The 17,637-nt window shown below is 48.3% G+C and overlaps 2 protein-coding genes across 3 annotated transcripts in view; one reads left to right on the top strand and one right to left on the bottom strand.

Moving 5' to 3' along the window:
* COMP (cartilage oligomeric matrix protein) overlaps positions 1-8,381 on the top strand; it is a 39,603-nt gene extending 31,222 nt beyond the window's left edge. The window contains exons 14-19 of the mRNA XM_054981407.1: positions 741-919; positions 2,609-2,657; positions 3,134-3,330; positions 5,918-6,090; positions 6,485-6,624; positions 7,162-8,381. Of these exons, the coding sequence (XP_054837382.1) occupies positions 741-919; positions 2,609-2,657; positions 3,134-3,330; positions 5,918-6,090; positions 6,485-6,624; positions 7,162-7,211 (788 nt within the window). The 3' untranslated portion in view covers positions 7,212-8,381. The remainder of the gene's footprint in view (positions 1-740; positions 920-2,608; positions 2,658-3,133; positions 3,331-5,917; positions 6,091-6,484; positions 6,625-7,161) is intronic.
* An 88-nt stretch (positions 8,382-8,469) lies between these two features.
* Positions 8,470-17,637, bottom strand: part of CRTC1 (CREB regulated transcription coactivator 1) — a 78,214-nt gene continuing 69,046 nt past the window's right edge. For both annotated transcript variants that reach the window (XM_054981408.1, XM_054981409.1), the window contains one exon: positions 8,470-17,298. In XM_054981408.1, the coding sequence (XP_054837383.1) occupies positions 17,087-17,298 (212 nt within the window). In that variant the 3' untranslated portion in view covers positions 8,470-17,086. The remainder of the gene's footprint in view (positions 17,299-17,637) is intronic.

Genomic DNA, 17,637 nt, shown 5'->3' with positions numbered 1-17,637 from the left:
ACTAACCCACAATTTTGCAGGTACATCCCAGAATGGACTAAGGATAGATAATAGTGTTTTTTCCCCCTGCAGTGAGAGGATTATGAGAGAGGCAAAACCTGCAATTTGCTAAAAGGAAGCAAAGTGTGAAGGAAAAAAAGATTGTTCTGTGATCTTTGTACGTGCAAATGTGCAGACACACACTCCCTCTTTCTGATGGCGCATTTTATTCTACATTCTAAAAAAAAATGTGTAATTTCTTCTGGCTATGCTAGCCACAGAGAAGGGTGTGGAGGTATTCTGGGCCCTGAAATTTTCCAGTCCCACACCGGCTTCTGAGAGAGTTCAGCTAGTATTGAAAGTGTACGTATGCAACCGTAAAGGTTTTTTTGGAGTGGGTGTGTGTGCGTAAACTGAAGCAGGGAGTCTCAGCTGAATTCTTTACCTCCATGAGTGAATTTGCTTGTAGAATCATGGCCTCAGCGATACTCTGGATGGAGGCAGCATCAGCACAAAGCTCTCTCCCTACTGTCAACTCTGGCCAAAAAGACAAGCTGGGCGTCTCCACCCTGAGCAACGATGCCGCTATCATCTCTTAGGAATATAGAAAATACTGTCCCATGGGCCAGGACAGTGTCCACAGAAGTGTGGATGACTGGGATGTGGGGTTGGCAGCTGTGATTTCTGGGGTCCTCTTCACCCAGTTGAAGATTGGGGAGGAGCTGACCAGAAGGTGACCATCCCTTCTCCCTGTTCCACAGGAGACGGCATCGGGAATGCCTGTGAGGACGATTTCGATAAGGATTTGGTGATTGACCAGATTGACGTCTGTCCTGAGAATGCTGAAGTGACGCTGACTGACTTCCGGGCCTACCAGACGGTAGTGCTGGACCCAGAGGGTGATGCACAGATTGACCCCAACTGGATTGTCCTCAACCAGGTAGGTCTGTGGTGTCAGGGCTTGCCGCGGCTGCCACTGGGTGGGGTGCTGGGAAGTCTGCTCCTGACGTCAAAGGGGGGGCCAGGGATTCTGCGGGACCCTGCTCTGTGGATGGAGGGGCGGTATACATCACCCAGACTCCCTCTCACTCCACTCGCTGGCCCGCTCAACCTGTGCCACTCACTCCCCTTGGTCTCTGCCATCTCCTCCTCCTTCATCCACTCTCCTCCTTGCCTTTGCTCTGCTCCAACTCCGCTCCATTACTCCTACTCAAAACCCACCCCACCCTGTGGGTGTGCTTCCCTTTTATCCCTTCAGCCTAGCCAGGCTCTGCCTGCTAGCTAACCAAGCCCTCCTGCTGCCTTCCACCCAGGGCCCTAGCTGGCCTAGGCAGCTGCACCTGGGCTCGTTTGGCTGGAAGCACTGAGCCGGTCCACCTGTGCCTCGTGGGCTGGCTGTCCAGCCTCCCTGGCTGATCTGATGGCTGAAGGCAGGCACAGCTGAGCCTCCCTGGCCGGCTGTCCATCTCCTCCCACAGAATGCCTCAGGCAGCTCTACCTGAAGCTGCTTAGCTCCTAGCATCCCCTGTGCTAGGTTAATGCTTTCCAGCAGGGCTGCAGGCTGGGGCGTGGCTCTGAGCTGCTGAGGCAGCTTCTCCCTGGCTGGTAAGGCTTCAGCTTGGCCCCCTGCTGGCTCCCAGGACTCCCACTGGAGGGTGGGGCTGGCTGGTCTCCACCTGCCCCTTCTAACCCTCTGAGGCTTGGGTGTCTCTTCCCTTCCCCCTGTGGCTGGCTGGGGCTTGGGCGTCTCTTCCCTTCCCCCTGTGGCTGGCTGGGGCTTGGGCGTCTCTTCCCTTCCCCCTGTGGCTGGCTGGTACTGGGCCTGGCTGCCTGCTGAGGCACCTGGGCTGCTGTCTCCCGGGGGTCTCCCGTCCTTTCCTCCAGGTAAGTCCGAGGGTGGGGCTGTAGACCCCAGACATGTGGAACGAAAACGCTAGTTTTCTGCACAGATGAGGCTCTTCTGGCTTTACTGAGTTGGACAATGCTTCACGGCCTGTTCCTCCACCCTCCTCTGTAGTGGCTGGAGTTAGTACTCATGCAGATTTGGGGGCGGACTGAAAATACGGTCTCCTGCCTGCCTGTTGCTCCTGCTTTAAACTCCTTCACCACTTCTCGTAGTCTTGCTTGCTGGCCCCTCCTATGCATGCACGCACGCATTTCCACTTACTCATTTATATACCAATTTTCTTCTCAGTTGGGAATTCGTGGTATGATTTCAGCCTTTCCTCTGCCCTCCCACAGAGCTCCTGTCTTAAGACAGAGCTTCTGCCCCACGGTTATTTGCTGTTACTCTGCTGCTGTATTTGATCTGTGTTATTTCTCTTGCATTTCTTTTCAACCCTGCAAGCTAGCTTGAACACTTTGCATGAAATGTTCTCCCTAGAACTAAGTCAAAGTAAGACACATGCAAGGAATGGGGAAAATTTGTTAACTTCCCCTACTCCTGAGCTTCTAGGGAGCATGCCCTGTCAATTACAAGCATGATAGAACTATTCACTCCATCAACTTTGCTTTTATTCATGTTTTTATTTATATTGTAAGCCACCCTGCAAGGTAGAAAGGCAGCTAATAAATGTTCTAAACAAACAAACCTGTGCTAATGGACAAAAATGCTCCCAATTCTTTGCAGGGTATGGAAATTGTCCAGACGATGAACAGCGATCCAGGCCTGGCTGTGGGTAAGAGCCATTCTACTCTCCTAAGGGGAAGCCATCCTTCCTTTAGAGAATGAGAGTTGTCCCCAAGTGCCAAAACTGGGGAGGGGTACAGAATCCTGAACGATCTGCTCTCATGTGCAGAACGTGTTCCCCCTTGTTACTTAATTTCTGTCCCCTGCCTAGAAAACGGTGCTGAGTGCAGAACTTGACTTTGTGAAAACCTCCTTCTAAAGCCAGTTTCCAGCCAAGAGAAACAGGACTGCCGTCACAAAAAGCAGCAGTGGAGGGGGTGGGAAGGCAGGCCTGCAGGTCCTCCCCTTAACAACCAGCAAAAGCCGTTTGCCAGCTTACGTGAACAGGCTGCAAATTTGAATAGTCTGGATACAAAGAAGCCCCAACTGTCCCCTCCCTAGTATGATCAAGGAAGGGTACAACCCTGTCCTGTCTCCTGCTTTGGTTTGGGGTGCCATCTGTCCTCTCTCTCCCCCATGGTTGAGGCTACACTGCGTTCAACGGAGTGGACTTTGAGGGCACCTTCCATGTGAACACGGCCACCGATGACGACTATGCCGGCTTCATCTTCGGCTACCAGGACAGTGCCAGCTTCTACGTGGTCATGTGGAAGCAGATGGAACAGACATACTGGCAGGCCAACCCTTTCCGAGCAGTGGCTGAACCTGGTATCCAGCTCAAGGTAACCTGGTAGTCCCAGAGCACTTAGCCCAAAACCGTACAGTGGCTACTATGTAAGTGCAAATTCCCAGAAAAAGAAGGGGAGAAATCCCTGCTCTTCCCCAGCTTCCATAGTTAAGACTCACCTCAATCAGCCCACACCTGCTGTCCCTACATGCCTTTCTTTCATCCAGGAAGCTGATACAAGAAAATAAAATAAAGAGTTCTGTAGTACCCCCAAGACTAACAGGTTTGTTTTGGCATAAACTTACATGGACCAGAGATTCCTTTGAACAAAGTTTAAAGGGGCACAAGATTTTTAGCTTGTTTTGCTTCCACAAACACCTACAGCTATCATTTTGTAACTCACTGCTTATTTAGAACACCACCCCACCTTTCAACTAAAATAGTACCCCGCAGGGCTCATTTGGAGGGGGAATGCGGAACAGCATTTCGGTAGTTCCCCCAACAGTCAGGCGGCCCCACCCACCCAGCTTTGAAAAATTTTGGGCCATTTAGGCCTCGATTGAGGCTGAAAAAGCCCAGATCAGGGATGAAACGGCCTGGATTGGGTCGGTGCTGGCTGGGGGAATGCTCCTCTACCCGGCACCAAACTGATCCTGGCTGTTCAGGCCCCAATCTGGGCCAAAACGGGCCCTAAATGGCCATTTTTGGCCATTTGGGGGCCGTTTTGGCTTGGAGCGGGGCTGAAACTGTCTGGATCAGGTTGGTGCCAGGAGATGAAAGCCTCCCCCGCCCCGCCCGACCCAGTCCAGGCTGTTTTGGCCCCAATTCTGGCCCAAACGTGCCCCAAATTGGCATTTTTTGGCCATTTTCAGCCCGTTTCGGCCAGGATCGGAGCTGAAACCATCTAGATCGGGTTGGTGCCAGGCTGGGGAAGCCTTCCCTACCCAGCACCAACCCAGTCCCAGCTGTTTAGGCCCTGATCTGGGCCGAAATGGGCCCTAAATAGCCATTTTTGGCCATTTGGGGCCCGTTTCGGCCTGGATTGGGGCCGAAACCATCCGGATTGGGTCAGTGCTGGGTGGAGGAAGCCTCCCCCACTTGACAACAACCTGGCCCAGGCCTTTTTGGCCCCAATGGGCCCAAAATGGCCATTTTTGGCCCGTTTCGACCAGGATTGGGGCTGAAACCATCCGGATCAGGTCAGTGCCCGGTGAGGGAAGCCTTCCCCACCCGGCACACCCAGTCCCAGCCATTTACGCCCTGATCCGGGCTGAAACGGGCTCAAAAGGCCATTTTTGGCTGTTTGGGGCCTATTTCGGCCTGGATTGGCAAAACCATCCTGATCCAGTTGGTGCCGGGTGGGGGAAGCCTCCCCCGCCCGGCACCAACCTGGTGCTCTCCATTTCAGCCCCGATCCAGGCCCAAAATGGCCATTTTGGCCCCCTTTTCCACTGGGATCGGGGCGGGAACAGCTGGGATTGAGTCAGTGCCAGGCGGGGGAACCCTCCCCTGCATGGCACTGACTTGGTCTGGGCTGTTTCAGCCCTGATCCAGGCCCAACGGCCCCAAATGGCCATTTTGGGCCCTTTTCGGCTGGGATCAGGGCCAAAACTGCCAGGACTGGGTCGGTGCCTGGTGGGGAACCCCTCCCCTGCCCAGCACCCACCCGATCTGGGCTGTTTGGGGCAGTTTTGAGCCATTTTGGACCCCTTTCAGCCTGGATTAGGGCCAAAACGGCCCTAATGGGGAAGGTGATAGAAATTTTTATTTTCAAGGACTCGAACTGCCACTAATGCAGTGGATAAACTAGTCAGCGCTGTTGCTAATGGCACCTTCTTTCAACTACATCCAGACTGTAAGCTGGCCCTTATTTAGACTCTGCCAGCATAGCCACATTGATCCATGGAACCATGACCTCCAGACTGGACTGCTGTCAAGTGCTGTATGACAACATCTCAGGAGCTTCCATTGGTACTAAATACAGCAGTGAGACTTCTGTCTGGAGTCAGCTGCTTGCAGTGCCCTCTCTTAATGTCGTCGGTCAACAGTCAGGCCACAGGCTCTTTCAATGGTAAATGCTGGTCTCTCTGGACTGGCCTGTTTAAGTAGGGATGGAGGAGGGTACTCTCGCTTCTTGCACTTAGGAAGGCATGCAGGAAGGCTTTATTTCAGAGGGTATGTAGTGGAGGGTGAACTGTTTTGGACCGAGTTGGCTGTGTTTTAAATCTGCACATTTCCACTTTGTTAATAGACTTGCAATGCTTTGCATCCTTGCAATTTGCTGCGTTGTTAACTGTCGAATCCCTGGCAATAAGGAAGGATATAAATATTTGAAATAAATACATGACATTAAAGTCACTCGCTCTCTTATAGATGGGGGAAGGGAGAAGAATCAGACCCACATACGTCATTGTGAGCCCATATGAGGAAGGGTCAGACGTAAACCCTGTTGGAGGCTCAAGTATTGATTAGTCTCTAGGGGTTGAAATGATCTCTTAGGTACACGATCAAACCATTTAGGGCTTGGGAGGTGGAAGCAGGACCCTGAAACACAAGCATAAAGGGCTCGCAACAAGGGATTCCTATTGTGGGATGCTGGTTCTCCCCCTTGATTTCTGATGAGACTTTCCCCCCAAACCCAGGCAGTGAAGTCGAAAACAGGGCCGGGAGAATACCTGAGGAACTCGCTCTGGCACACGGGAGACACAGCCGATCAAGTCAAGCTGCTGTGGAAAGACCCCCGTAACGCTGGCTGGAAAGACAAGACCTCTTACCGCTGGTTCTTGCAGCACCGGCCCCAGGTGGGCTACATCCGGTAAGGAGGAGGAACTAGTTCCCCACATGGCCAGATGATGCTTTTAGGTATCATGCACCAATTCTAGATGGAAGCACTCCCAGCACTGAGTTGTTGCCTTACTGAAAGATATTTAAGACAACCTCAGAATGGTTACAAGAGAAAAGCAACATTTCAAGTAATGCTCCTGAGGGCAAGTTAACTTTTGTATCTTTTCTTTCAAAAAGGAAAATTTAAAAAAAGAATGACACAATTTCAGGATTATCTTTATAGACCGCCAGTTCAGTGATTGCTTTGTAGGAGCATCAAGCTTCGCGGGGATTCTCTGGTTGTTGGCCCAGGGTGCCAAGTTTTCAAGTCCACTGTTCCAGGGTTGGTTCTTGATCTTCCTTTCCTCTTTTGACTGCTTCCTCAGAGCTCGCTTCTACGAGGGCTCCGAGATGGTTGCTGATACAGGAGTTGTCCTTGACACAACAATGCGAGGGGGCCGCCTGGGTGTCTTCTGTTTCTCCCAGGAGAACATCATCTGGTCTAACCTGCGATATCGCTGCAACGGTGAGTGAAACCAACCTTGCCTCATTTGCCACCCTAGAGGTGGGCTACAAAGCCATTTTATCTGGTCCTTAGCATGCCAGAGAGTTGACAATTGTAGCAACATAAAAAAAAAATAACCAGGTCTGAGTTGCTACAGGACTGCACTTGTGGCTTAAGAGTCCACTTTGTGTCTCTTGGGTGTTTTTTCTAAGAGATGCTCTAAACTAATGCTCCTTCATAGCTAGGTACTGCATACCACTGCTGAAGGAATTTGGTTTCTCTCTCACACACACACACACGCTCCTCCAACTTGCTTTCTCCAATTTCCATGTCCCCCTTTAACACGGCAAGAGGCCATTCCTGCTCTACACACTTCAGCAGGTATCTTGGGGGTGGAGGTGTGTGGCTTAACAGTCACATCACAAGATACCCCCCCCACCACACACACAAGAAAATCATCTGGCAGGAAACACGTGCCAACCACTCCCTTTATTGGAAAAATCTATCCTGTCCATTTGTCTCCAGAACGAATTCCAATTCTTACTTTCTCCCATTCAGACACAATTCCTGAAGACTATGATGCGTATCGAAATCAGCAGGAATACTAATGCCACCGCCCCTTCCCCTACCCCGGATTCTCCCGAGAGACTCTTGCTACATTTGCTGCTTCCTTGCGATATATTCAGTCGTGAACTGCCCCACATGAACTGTGCCTTGGTCCATCAGTCCCCCATATGCGCCTCTCAGAAGGCTCCCTGGACTTGCTGGGTTTGGACAGAGACTTGTTGGATCTGCACAGTGTGGAAGAGCAACTGAGCTGCCTACTGGGGGCACACTGGGGCACTGTGAGGGAACAGCTAGCATGCTGCAAAACAGACACGAGTAAGTAATTAAAAACTCCCGCAATCCCCAATTAGCCACCCACAGAAGAGGATGCTGACTGTGCCTCCGCACATGCTTCTTCTCTGGCCTGGCCTCTTTCCAACCAGTCTACACGTACGTAAGTAAAGTGTGCTGTCAAACTGAAACCGACTCATGGCAAACCCAGGAAGTTCTACTTCATTCTGAGTTCAAAGCAAGAAATGAGCAGAGGTGGTTTGCCATGGCTTGCCTCCGCATAGCAGCCCCCGTCTTCCTCAGTGGTCTCCCATCCAAGTACCAGCCTTGCTAAAGCTTCCGAGCCCTGACAAGATCAGACTAGCTGGGCTGCTGACCTACAGGGGTGGCACACGGGTAATTCTGTCCCATGGAGCACCGTCACCTGTGAGGCAGCAGAGCTGTCTGCCACTGGAGCAGACTTCCCATCGTGCTTCTGCAGGAGCCATTGTTCTGGGCTTCCGAAGAGGAGGCACAGCTGATATAGCTCATGCAGAAACACAGCCTTCTCTTTCAGTTGAAGAAAGGTTTAATTCCGGGAATTTGTGTGAACTGTGCCTACGATTCTATTCCCCCCCAAAGGAGCGGCAGCTCAGGTATTAGAATTTTGAGACTTGCCAAGCTAATTCAACTCAGGTGAGGAACCAGGAGTCTCACTTCACCTGCACAGGCCCAGCTGCACCTCATCTTTGCTAGTCCTCCGCCTTGCTGCCCAAATCATGAAACTGGGCCATTCAAAAAGAAGCACTCTGTTTCTTGGGTGCCAGGAGGGAGAAAAAAACAGGGAGCATTTTGGGGGGTGGGAAATCTGACTAATGAAAGAACTGTATATACCAAAGGGACCTTGTACTTTATAACATCTGCTGCTGCCTCGAAGGAAAGTTCTGTAGCACAAGAGAGATTCAGTAAGAAAAGAAGCCCCGCAAAAGATCTTAAATTTAAAGGAGATTCCCCGTCGAAGGATTATACAGAAAAGCAGAGCTGGGCAGCCAGAGAGAAAAACAGTTGAACTTTATTACATTTTTCATTTACAAATAATGCAAAGTTACAAAGACCAAAAGCTTTCACAGAAAAATAAGGAAACAAACGAACAAAAATAAAGAGATTGAAAAAGAATATACACAGAATTGCGCTGTTGTTTTTTTCACATCATTGTCATGTTCTTAAGTTTGCAAAAAGAAGGAAAAAACACACACTCACAAAGCCACCTTCAGGGTTCCGGGTTTGGTTTTGTTTTTTTGCCAAGAGAGAAAGCCACAATTAATTAAGCTTCTATGCTCCAGCGTTCCTGTGCTCCTGCCCCTTCCCCCCCGAAAACCTGTAGCTCAAATGGTAGGATTTGCATATATCAGTAAAGTCATTCCACTAGTTGTCATGATTTGGAAAAAAACCCTAAAGAACAGGATGTTACACAACCCAAAAATACAGAAAAGCAAAACTGTTCCCCCCATTAAAAATGAAGTTGTTTTTTTAGCTGCCTATCCAAAAGAGAAGCTGCTACACACAGCCACAGTTACTTTATTTGGATAAATTCCATTCCCCTCCCTTGCACCCATATTATTTTACACTCACAGATCTGTGCAGAGTTTGTCTTTGACAGAAGTCCCATCAGACATTTGGAAAAATAACTCCATGCTTTAATAGCTACTCCCCCCACGAGCTAGAATTAAGTAAATGATGACTGATTTAATATCAGAGAGTCTCGCTGGCTCTAAGTAATACACCTAAAACAGTATAAAATGTGGATAATTATGATCAAGGTACAGCCACTCGTGCCCGTGTAGAGTGTTTTGCAACTATTAGAGACTAAAATAAAGTTTAAGTATGTCTTATTCCCCTAATCAAGAAGCATTTTGGCTTGCTGAATAAAACTGTTATTTCTGAATGGCAGGCAGTTCCCTCTCCCTATGCCCAAAATATCTTTAAAAGCCCTTTTTTCTCCTGATCGTCTCCGCACAGATCCAAAACAGTGCACCTCCTATGCAGAGGCCACTGCAAGCTAATCCACACTGACTGCTGGAAAGTTTGCTTCCCAAAGTAGGTGGAGTCATTCCATGCCATCCCTGAGAGCTCAGCAGGAAATATTGGGGTCAACCACACAGTGGTTCTTTTCCAAACCAAGATGCGTCAGGAGTGACAGAGCACACAGGGATACCCTTTCCTTTTGGAACAAAGACGTTGAAAGGAAGTACCTAGGCAGTATTTCTACAAGCTGATGAGATTTCCTGATGTGAAATGCCCACTGCCATTGTCAGGAATTTTGTTGCCCCCAAAATGGTGGCTTTCACCAGCCTACTGCAAAAGAACTCAGTGACTGCACTAAGAATTCTCAGGCGCTCTGGTCGTGTCCACCCCCATGTTTCTGACCATCTCCACCCCACTCAATGTTATGAGACAACCCAAAGGAAAACTGCACCTGGAACTTCTCTGGATGACAAAATGGAGAGTGTTCAAACACTCAAGTCAACTAATCCCCCCCCCCTTCTGTTACAGGAAACTATTCTGCGTTCTAAGTGTGCTTGCTTCCACACACATTGGATAATGCACTTTCAATGCTCTTTAATGATCATTTGGAACTGAGTTTTCATGTGTGAAACACAAAATCCACTTCTAAAGGACTGCTGAAGTGCATTGAAAGTGCATTATTCAACGTGTGTGGAAATGGCCTGTGATTTAATTCAGCTTGAGGAATACGGAAAGATGGTGCGCGTGGACACACACTTCTACCAACCCTCCCTTCCCCAAAACAAATGTGGAAGGGGAAGAGAACAAACATTTCACTGTATGTTTGGATCAAGCTTTTAAATTTGTCATCTACAACGCACAGAGGCTGCAAAGAACTTCATAATCATTACTACAGAATTTTCTTACAGTTTGTTCCCACGCTGCTCCTTTCTTTCCTGTGTGTCTTAAAGGAGGACAAAAGCAAAGGCCCTCCCTTAAAACTGGAGCAGAGGAAGACCGGGCATCCCAAGCCAACAGCCTGCTTGGCAGGCAACATCTGAATGTCATGGGACATCCCTCCCCGTCCAGGAATTTCTGCTCATCTGTTGCATGAGAGATCAAAACCAACCTACATGAGAGATCAAAACCAACAGCAATCCACTTTGCGCCATCAGGCACAGGTCCTTTGGACTGCACCTCTCACATGTATGTTGCATGACTTCCACTGCTCAGGACCTCCTCGAGCACCACTTTCTCTCTCACTGTTGCGCCAAGGACCTCCAGACAGCGCACAAGCTCCCTGCGCAATCTTATGCTGCGTCCTAGCCAATGACTAACTGCTGCAGTTACAGAAAACCTCGGGAGAAGAGAAAGTGTTAATCTTTGACATATTGCACCCTGCCTGCTTTTGGGTTCCTCAACCCATCTAAAGAGCATCAGGAAAAACAACCGATGCAAGCAACTGGGTGGGATACAGAATAAAAGCAAGAGAAATGTATCCATTACTTAACATCTGGCCTCCCTATGAACAGCATTGTGCTCCCTGGCCAGGGGCAATGGCACAGCCTCTGCACCATGCATGTGCTTAATACACTGGATGATTGTTATACATCTTGCTTTCTGTATGCCTTCCTTAATTAGTGAAAAATTGGCCATGCGAATGGATTTACAGATGGATAGATTTACAGGCTAGATACCATGGATCTGTTTGGCCAGCAATGATGATTTCCTCCATCATAAGGAGGTGTCCTTATGACAACTGGTGAGACACTTAATATCAGGGGAAGGTGCCACTGCTGGTGGAACAGATTTGTGGGATGCCACCTTACAGGTATATATAAAGCAAATGTACACCACAGTTAAACACAACCCTTCCCTTCCCCAAAGAAGAAAAATAAATAGAACACACAACACAGATCAGCAAATTCCTCGATGTAGTGTTGGATATCCCCCCCCCATCTCTTGCAATATAAAAAATGCCACATAAATGATACTTTTTTAATTAAAAAAGTAGAAATGGTTTTATAATACACCATGTTAATTGGTGGCCATTGTAGGGTAGTGAAATACCAACTCGTGCCCACTTAATTTTTCTACTGTAAATTTTTCTTATTAAAAATGCATACATAAATATTAAATTGCTGTTTCACAACACTGTCACAGTGACAAGGGAAGTTTGAATTCAAGCTCTTTCGGTATTAAGAACTATGGGGTTGGGAGGAGTAACCAGAGTGTTTCCTTCTCCAAACGATGTTTCGTTCTAAAGGGAAGTCTTCAAATCATTAACACTGAACACAATCTCCTCCCTGCGAAATTTCCCATTTTCACCCATATGCCAAGAAAGCCTCATTGATTACAGGGGATTTAGCATGGTAGTGGAAGGAAGGGAAAGGGGCAAGAATTTTAAGGCAAGTCAGTTGTCACACTGGGTTCCCTGGAGCAAAGTTTGAAAACTGCCACCTTAGGGCACCGGGGGTGGGGGTGGGGATAAAAAGAACAGTGGCCACAAGACGACTGTTTTCAAGCAAAGAGTGTGTGCCAGCAACTTCAGGCGCTGAACACTTTAACCACCGAAAGCAAAACAACTTTAAAAAAAGAACACTTCGGTCTCGGCTTGCTGCCTTTTCCTCCAGAAAGCAAAACCATTCAAAAGGAGAACATCCCATCCGCGCACAAGGGAAGGTTTTCAAACAGCCTAGCAAGCGGATTGCTAACATGCAGAAAGCCCGAGCGGTAATAATCACGGTTGATGCTGCCTGCATTTACCTGTGCATGCAGTATTCAGAACTGACCCCTAAGTTTGCCTTTTGAGGGCTGTGCACGTGTGTGATTCCCCCACCCCCAGTGTAGGAAAAGCCCTGTTGGAGAAGACCCAAAGTCCATCCACTAGTCCTGCATCTTGTTTCCAACAGTGGCCAGCCTCTTGGAAGCCCTGTTGCTTCTTTCCAGCATCTAGCATTCAGAGGTAAACTGCCTCTGAGTATAGAGAGTCCGTCTTGGGAACGGTCAATCCAAAACAGAACACAAGACTGAACATGGGTACATATCTATAGGCACAACAGGACACAGTCTAGAATCGGCAGAGCGTCCCCTGTGCCAAGAGCTCAACCTGATGAACCAGACCTTACCAGCTTTTTAGGTCATGTAACCCCCACCCCCCACCCCGCCTGAAAGATGTAGTGCTACCTTTCCTGCCCCCTGAAGGAGGGGAAGCTCCAGCACAGCCAATGGCAGGCCAGCAGTTCCCTACACTTGCCAATGCTGAAGGAAAAGTGCCTTGGTCCTGCCGCCAGAGTCCCCAGCTCAAGACCCTCAACTTCTCTGGCTGCCCAAACTGGGCATCTCACGTCATCCCAGTGGTTCAGGAAAGAAGAACTGCCATAGCTACCACATTGTCAAGGGTAACTGAAAGGCATCTTTTGCTCTGGCCACATACTTGACCCAATAAAACTTGGCTGGGAGGAGGCATTCCACATGACCAGGGTCATATGGACAGAATCATGTCTTTAAGATGGAGAAACAGAGGGAGTGAGAGAGTGTTGAGTATTCGGTAGGAAAAAATGCCAAGTGTTTGGAAAGAGTGCTAACAAGGGACTGGAATTCTACTCTTCATAACTCTAAGTGGCATGTAGCACCTTTCCCCAGATCTCGGAGAGCTTTTTGCAACCAGGATCCGGTGCTGTGCACACTCTCCATTGTTTTTAAAATTTAACTTCTATTCCAGGGCAATCAAAACATGATGCCAAGAAAATTGAGCCCGCCACCTGGGAAACATTATTCCCACTGAATAAACCTGCCACGAATTCTCATGTTCTGTACATTTTTTAAAAAAATATGTTTATTCTTGTGCTAATTTACTTTGAATTTTGGAAGGAAAAAAAAAAGGAACGTGGAATGAGCTGTGTGCTACTAACAACCGGGAATCGTATCCCAGCAGGAGCTGGCTAATACATTCAAGCCTCTCTTCACAGCACAGAACTAGGAACTTGACTAGATCCCCGCCCCCAAAAGAGGAGCTGGTGGGTCTGAAGCTTCTGAGCCTCCCCCTTGCAGCCCCCCAGCACTCCCTGACGGGACCAGCTTGGCCCCCCTCTGGAACAAGTTCCAGTGCAGCTGTGTTCAGAAGGGGAAAGATGGAGCTGTCCCTCATGTCTTCCAATTGTTGGGCACGTGCATAAACATCTGTGAATCTAAGCTTTTATCACCCCGTTTTCTTTTTAAAACCCACACGATTAAAAAGGAATAAATAATAAATTACAACAAAGTGGAAATCACTTCCTTGGTTCTCAATGAATTAAATAAAAGCAGCAATACTGCTCTCAATTGAAGAGAGCATAATAGAGCGAGATGACCCACTCCCCACTAAATCTCCAATTCCTTGTGCTAGCCCCATCTTCTTTCATTTTTATCTCCAGCATCCCCCTCCCCAAATGTAAGCTAAACATTTCTCCAAAGCAATGGTCCCTAAATGCTCATCTGTCACCCTGCAACCCAACAAATTGCATTCAAATAGGGATTTTTTTTTTTAAATATCACCTGTGTGCATGTGTTTAAATTAAGGCCATTTTGTAAAATATTTACTTACAGGATATCAATACACAAAGCTCTCCTATATACAGGTGTAGGTTTGTTTTGTTTAGCAGAAAGAAAGAAAGAGAGAAAGGAAGGAGAAGCAATTTAACATCTCTTCTCCTTTACACAATTATACAGTTTGAGAGCCGCAGATCTTCCAGAACTGGATGCTGTATCCTTTAATTTTAGCTCAACGTTAAAAAAAAGAAGAACTAACAGCTAGGAAGATATTAAAAATGCATGAAGTTCGAGGGAACGAGACAAGCAAAACAAGACAGACAGAGAGCCATGCTGAGGAGCTGGATTCTGTGGCTCGGTTCTGCTAGTGGCAGCATTTTCCAATGAGGCAGAGAGCCTCTTGCGCCAGGGAAAGGCTCTTCACGCCTTAGCAACACAAAGCCACGGAGTCGGTATTGGCAGAGGCCAAAAGAGACGTGACCTCTCAAGACCATGCGGCCAGCGTTTGAACCCTCACGTTTCATTATTGTTTTGTAAATCAAGGCAGCCTTCCTCAAAAGGAAGCCAGAGCAAACTTGAAATAAGGAGACCACTGGGAGTATGCGTTGGAGCTCAGGCTAAAATACTGACAAGTGTTATAAAACAGAGAATTGTTTCTCAGGAATCGAAAGGGGGACAAAAAAAAACTCATCCAAAAGAGTTACACAGAAGAAATTACAAGACTGTACATTTAAAAAACCTCCAAAATGAACAAAAACACAAATTCGTATCACTTTTGTTTCCTTAGTGCAAAAACTGAAAAACCAATGGCACAGACGAAATGTTGAGCAAACGTGCACTCAGAAGGGGAGTGGGGGTCCTTGCAACAAAATGGGTCCTGGGAACACACGGAAATCTAGCTATAACTCACTGGGACAGTCCAAGAACCTGGAGTAAGAGGGTGGCAGGATTTGAACCAACAGCAGCTCCTGAATTTGGTACCCAAAGAACATCCGCAGGAGGTGGACGGTCTGCATGTCCAGCTTGTAGCCAAAAGAGCACACTGTGGGAAAAATCAGCTGCTTCAACCAAGATGGCCTTCTTGTCCCGACAGGCCAGACAAGAATGGGTCAGGTAATACTCCTAAACCTCAATTCTGAAGGCTGCTGCGGTTGAGCATTAAGGACAACTGCAACTCCTGCTACCTACAAGCAACCGTTTCCACCTCATCTTAACCACAGCTCTCCCCCCCACCCCTCCCTCAAACATAGCAAGAACTGCATCAGCACAGAAGAGAGGAGGCGTTTTTCTAGTGAGAGTGTTCCATGCAAATTACAAAAATACATTAATTTTAAAGAGAATTCTACTCCAGGGACAAAACCCAGGGCCTACCTGGTTGAGTATACCCAAGGAGACTTGGGATCGGCACTTCACCAAACAGTCACAGCATGAGAGTGGCTGGCTGTTCAAAGAGGAGCAATTCCGCTAGGAGGCCCCAGACAAAACCACACTGGATTATGGGCCACGGCCTCCAGCTCCTGCACAGCAACAGTCAGCGGGACAAGAAAGGCTTGAGCATAAGGTGCACAGAGGATAGCTGGCACCTGGCTCAGTGCTTTTCCTTCTTAAAACTCAATTTGAAAACAGAAACAAAGAAAATGGAAGGTCTCCCCTGCCAAATTTGTTGGAGACAATTTGCCCCATGTGTTGAACTGTACGTGCTGCAGGAGGGGGAAGGATCCCTCTTCCATCACCGTTTTCCCAAACTCTCTCACCACTGCGTATGACTCAGGTCTCTTTTTGAGAAAATGGTGAAAAGGGCACAACAGCATCGATGGCCTGTGCCCCATCATCCCCAAGGTCTAGGGCAGGGTAGGATCCTCAAGAGCAGCTTGGCATCCTGCCACCCAAACTGCTTGCTGGGTCGGCCTTGCACACCCATCAAGCCCAACTGGATTTAGCTCATTTTATGTACTAGCCAGATACTTCATGCACGATACAAGAGTTTATACCAGACAAGAATTACACCTTCCATGCAAAAGGCTGCATGTCTTAAAGAGATAACAGTTTTTTAAAAAATAATGGTAACAACAACAATAATAAAAACCTCCATGATACTCAACCTGCTTCAGGTTGCGGATTCTCATCCCCTGCATGAAATGAAATTATAGAAGCGGCATGTACCACTGAGAAGGGACTGCCCCGCCCCAGCCAGGCCAATCCAAGCCTTGGACCAAAAAATGTCTTCATGTGCTTGCTGTTCAGAGGGGAAAGTCTGTGGCTCATGCAATCTAGCATGCCCCCCCCCCCACAGGTGAATAGCGTTTTCTCGTAGGTGCCATGGAGAGCACAGACTTGTCCTAGTCAGTGCTTGCAGATGTGGAGAACAGGAAGGAAGCAGACTCAGAAAAAAGGGGGGCAGGAAGGTGCAAGTCATTGTACCCCTTAAAAAACATATACAAGCAGCAGATTTGGGAAGCAATCATGGACAGTCACGGAGCAAAAAGACTCCACTGTTTACCCCCTTTCCCCTTCTACGTGGTGATCAGCAACATTGACAAGAGAGCTTTAGAACCCACAGGGGGTGGTTCATGCCCATTAAGCTGCCCCTCTTCCCTGCGAGCACCCACAATTTCATGCGGAGGTGGCTGTTTCTGTAACAGAAACCAAAGACTTGGTAATTTACATACAGAAATGTAAAAATAATAATATTAATAATAATAATAATTTATCTTCTGGATAACTCAGTCCACCCTGGAAGAAGGGGGAGATCAAACTCCTCTGCCCCTCCCACAAAAAGAACCTTTTAAACCTTTTAGTGCAAAGGGTAAAGAACCAAATGCTGGAACTTTGGTGACAAGCAGGAGGGGGGGGAAAGGGAATGGGGAGGAGTTGGCAAAGCGTTCTCTCCCAACCCTGAGGGGTGTGTGAAGGGTTAAAGACAGCACCAAGGGGAAGGGGTGGGGGGGTGGACAGCATGTCTGTAAGTGTCGGATGAGCTTTGCTAATGGAACACGGTGATGCTGCTGCTGCTCTTAGTCGCTCCCAATCAAGGCAGGCCAGTCCCCCCCCTCCCAGAATGGCACAGACATTCTGGGATACTGCCTGTTTTCTCTTTCTCTCTTTCTTTCTCTGTGCTGGAGGCCTTCCGCCTTTACAGCCGATCCATCCGGAAAGTGTCCTCTGTGGCGGGATCGGCAAGGACCATGTCAGGATCGTTCAGCATGTGCAGCCCATCCAAGGTCAAGGGGTCAATTTTAAGTTCATCGAGTGGGAACTGTGAATCCGAATCGAAGCTGACATCCCCCACCCCAGCCAAAGAGCTGGTCAGGTCCTTGGAAAGACTGGGAGGAGATTCTCCTGTCACTGAGGAAGGCAAAGGAGGGGAGAGAGAGACAGCTTGCGTCAGACAGGCCAACTTAAACAACAGTCACCACGCTGGATCCTCCATGCTCAGCTAAATTGTTGGCTAAAGAGGCCTTTGCCCAGATCTTGGATCCCCTAGAAGGGAGCCAATGGGCAGAGCCAATATGTACCCACGGCTAAACATTTGTTGCCAACCAGGGACGCATTGGCTCTGCTCAGACAATATGTTCTAAACAGTGTGTAACACACACCAAGAATTAAGGACTCCACTCTCCAAGATATAAGGACAGATGGACTCACGTTCTAGCTGTATCTGAAGAAGTGAGCTGTGGCTCATGA

The sequence above is a fragment of the Eublepharis macularius genome, chromosome 5 (genome assembly GCF_028583425.1).
Source record: "Eublepharis macularius isolate TG4126 chromosome 5, MPM_Emac_v1.0, whole genome shotgun sequence".
NCBI classification, from domain to species: domain Eukaryota; kingdom Metazoa; phylum Chordata; class Lepidosauria; order Squamata; family Eublepharidae; genus Eublepharis; species Eublepharis macularius.
The sequence above is the reverse complement of the archived record's forward strand: the minus strand, read 5'-3'. Positions and strand labels throughout refer to the sequence as shown.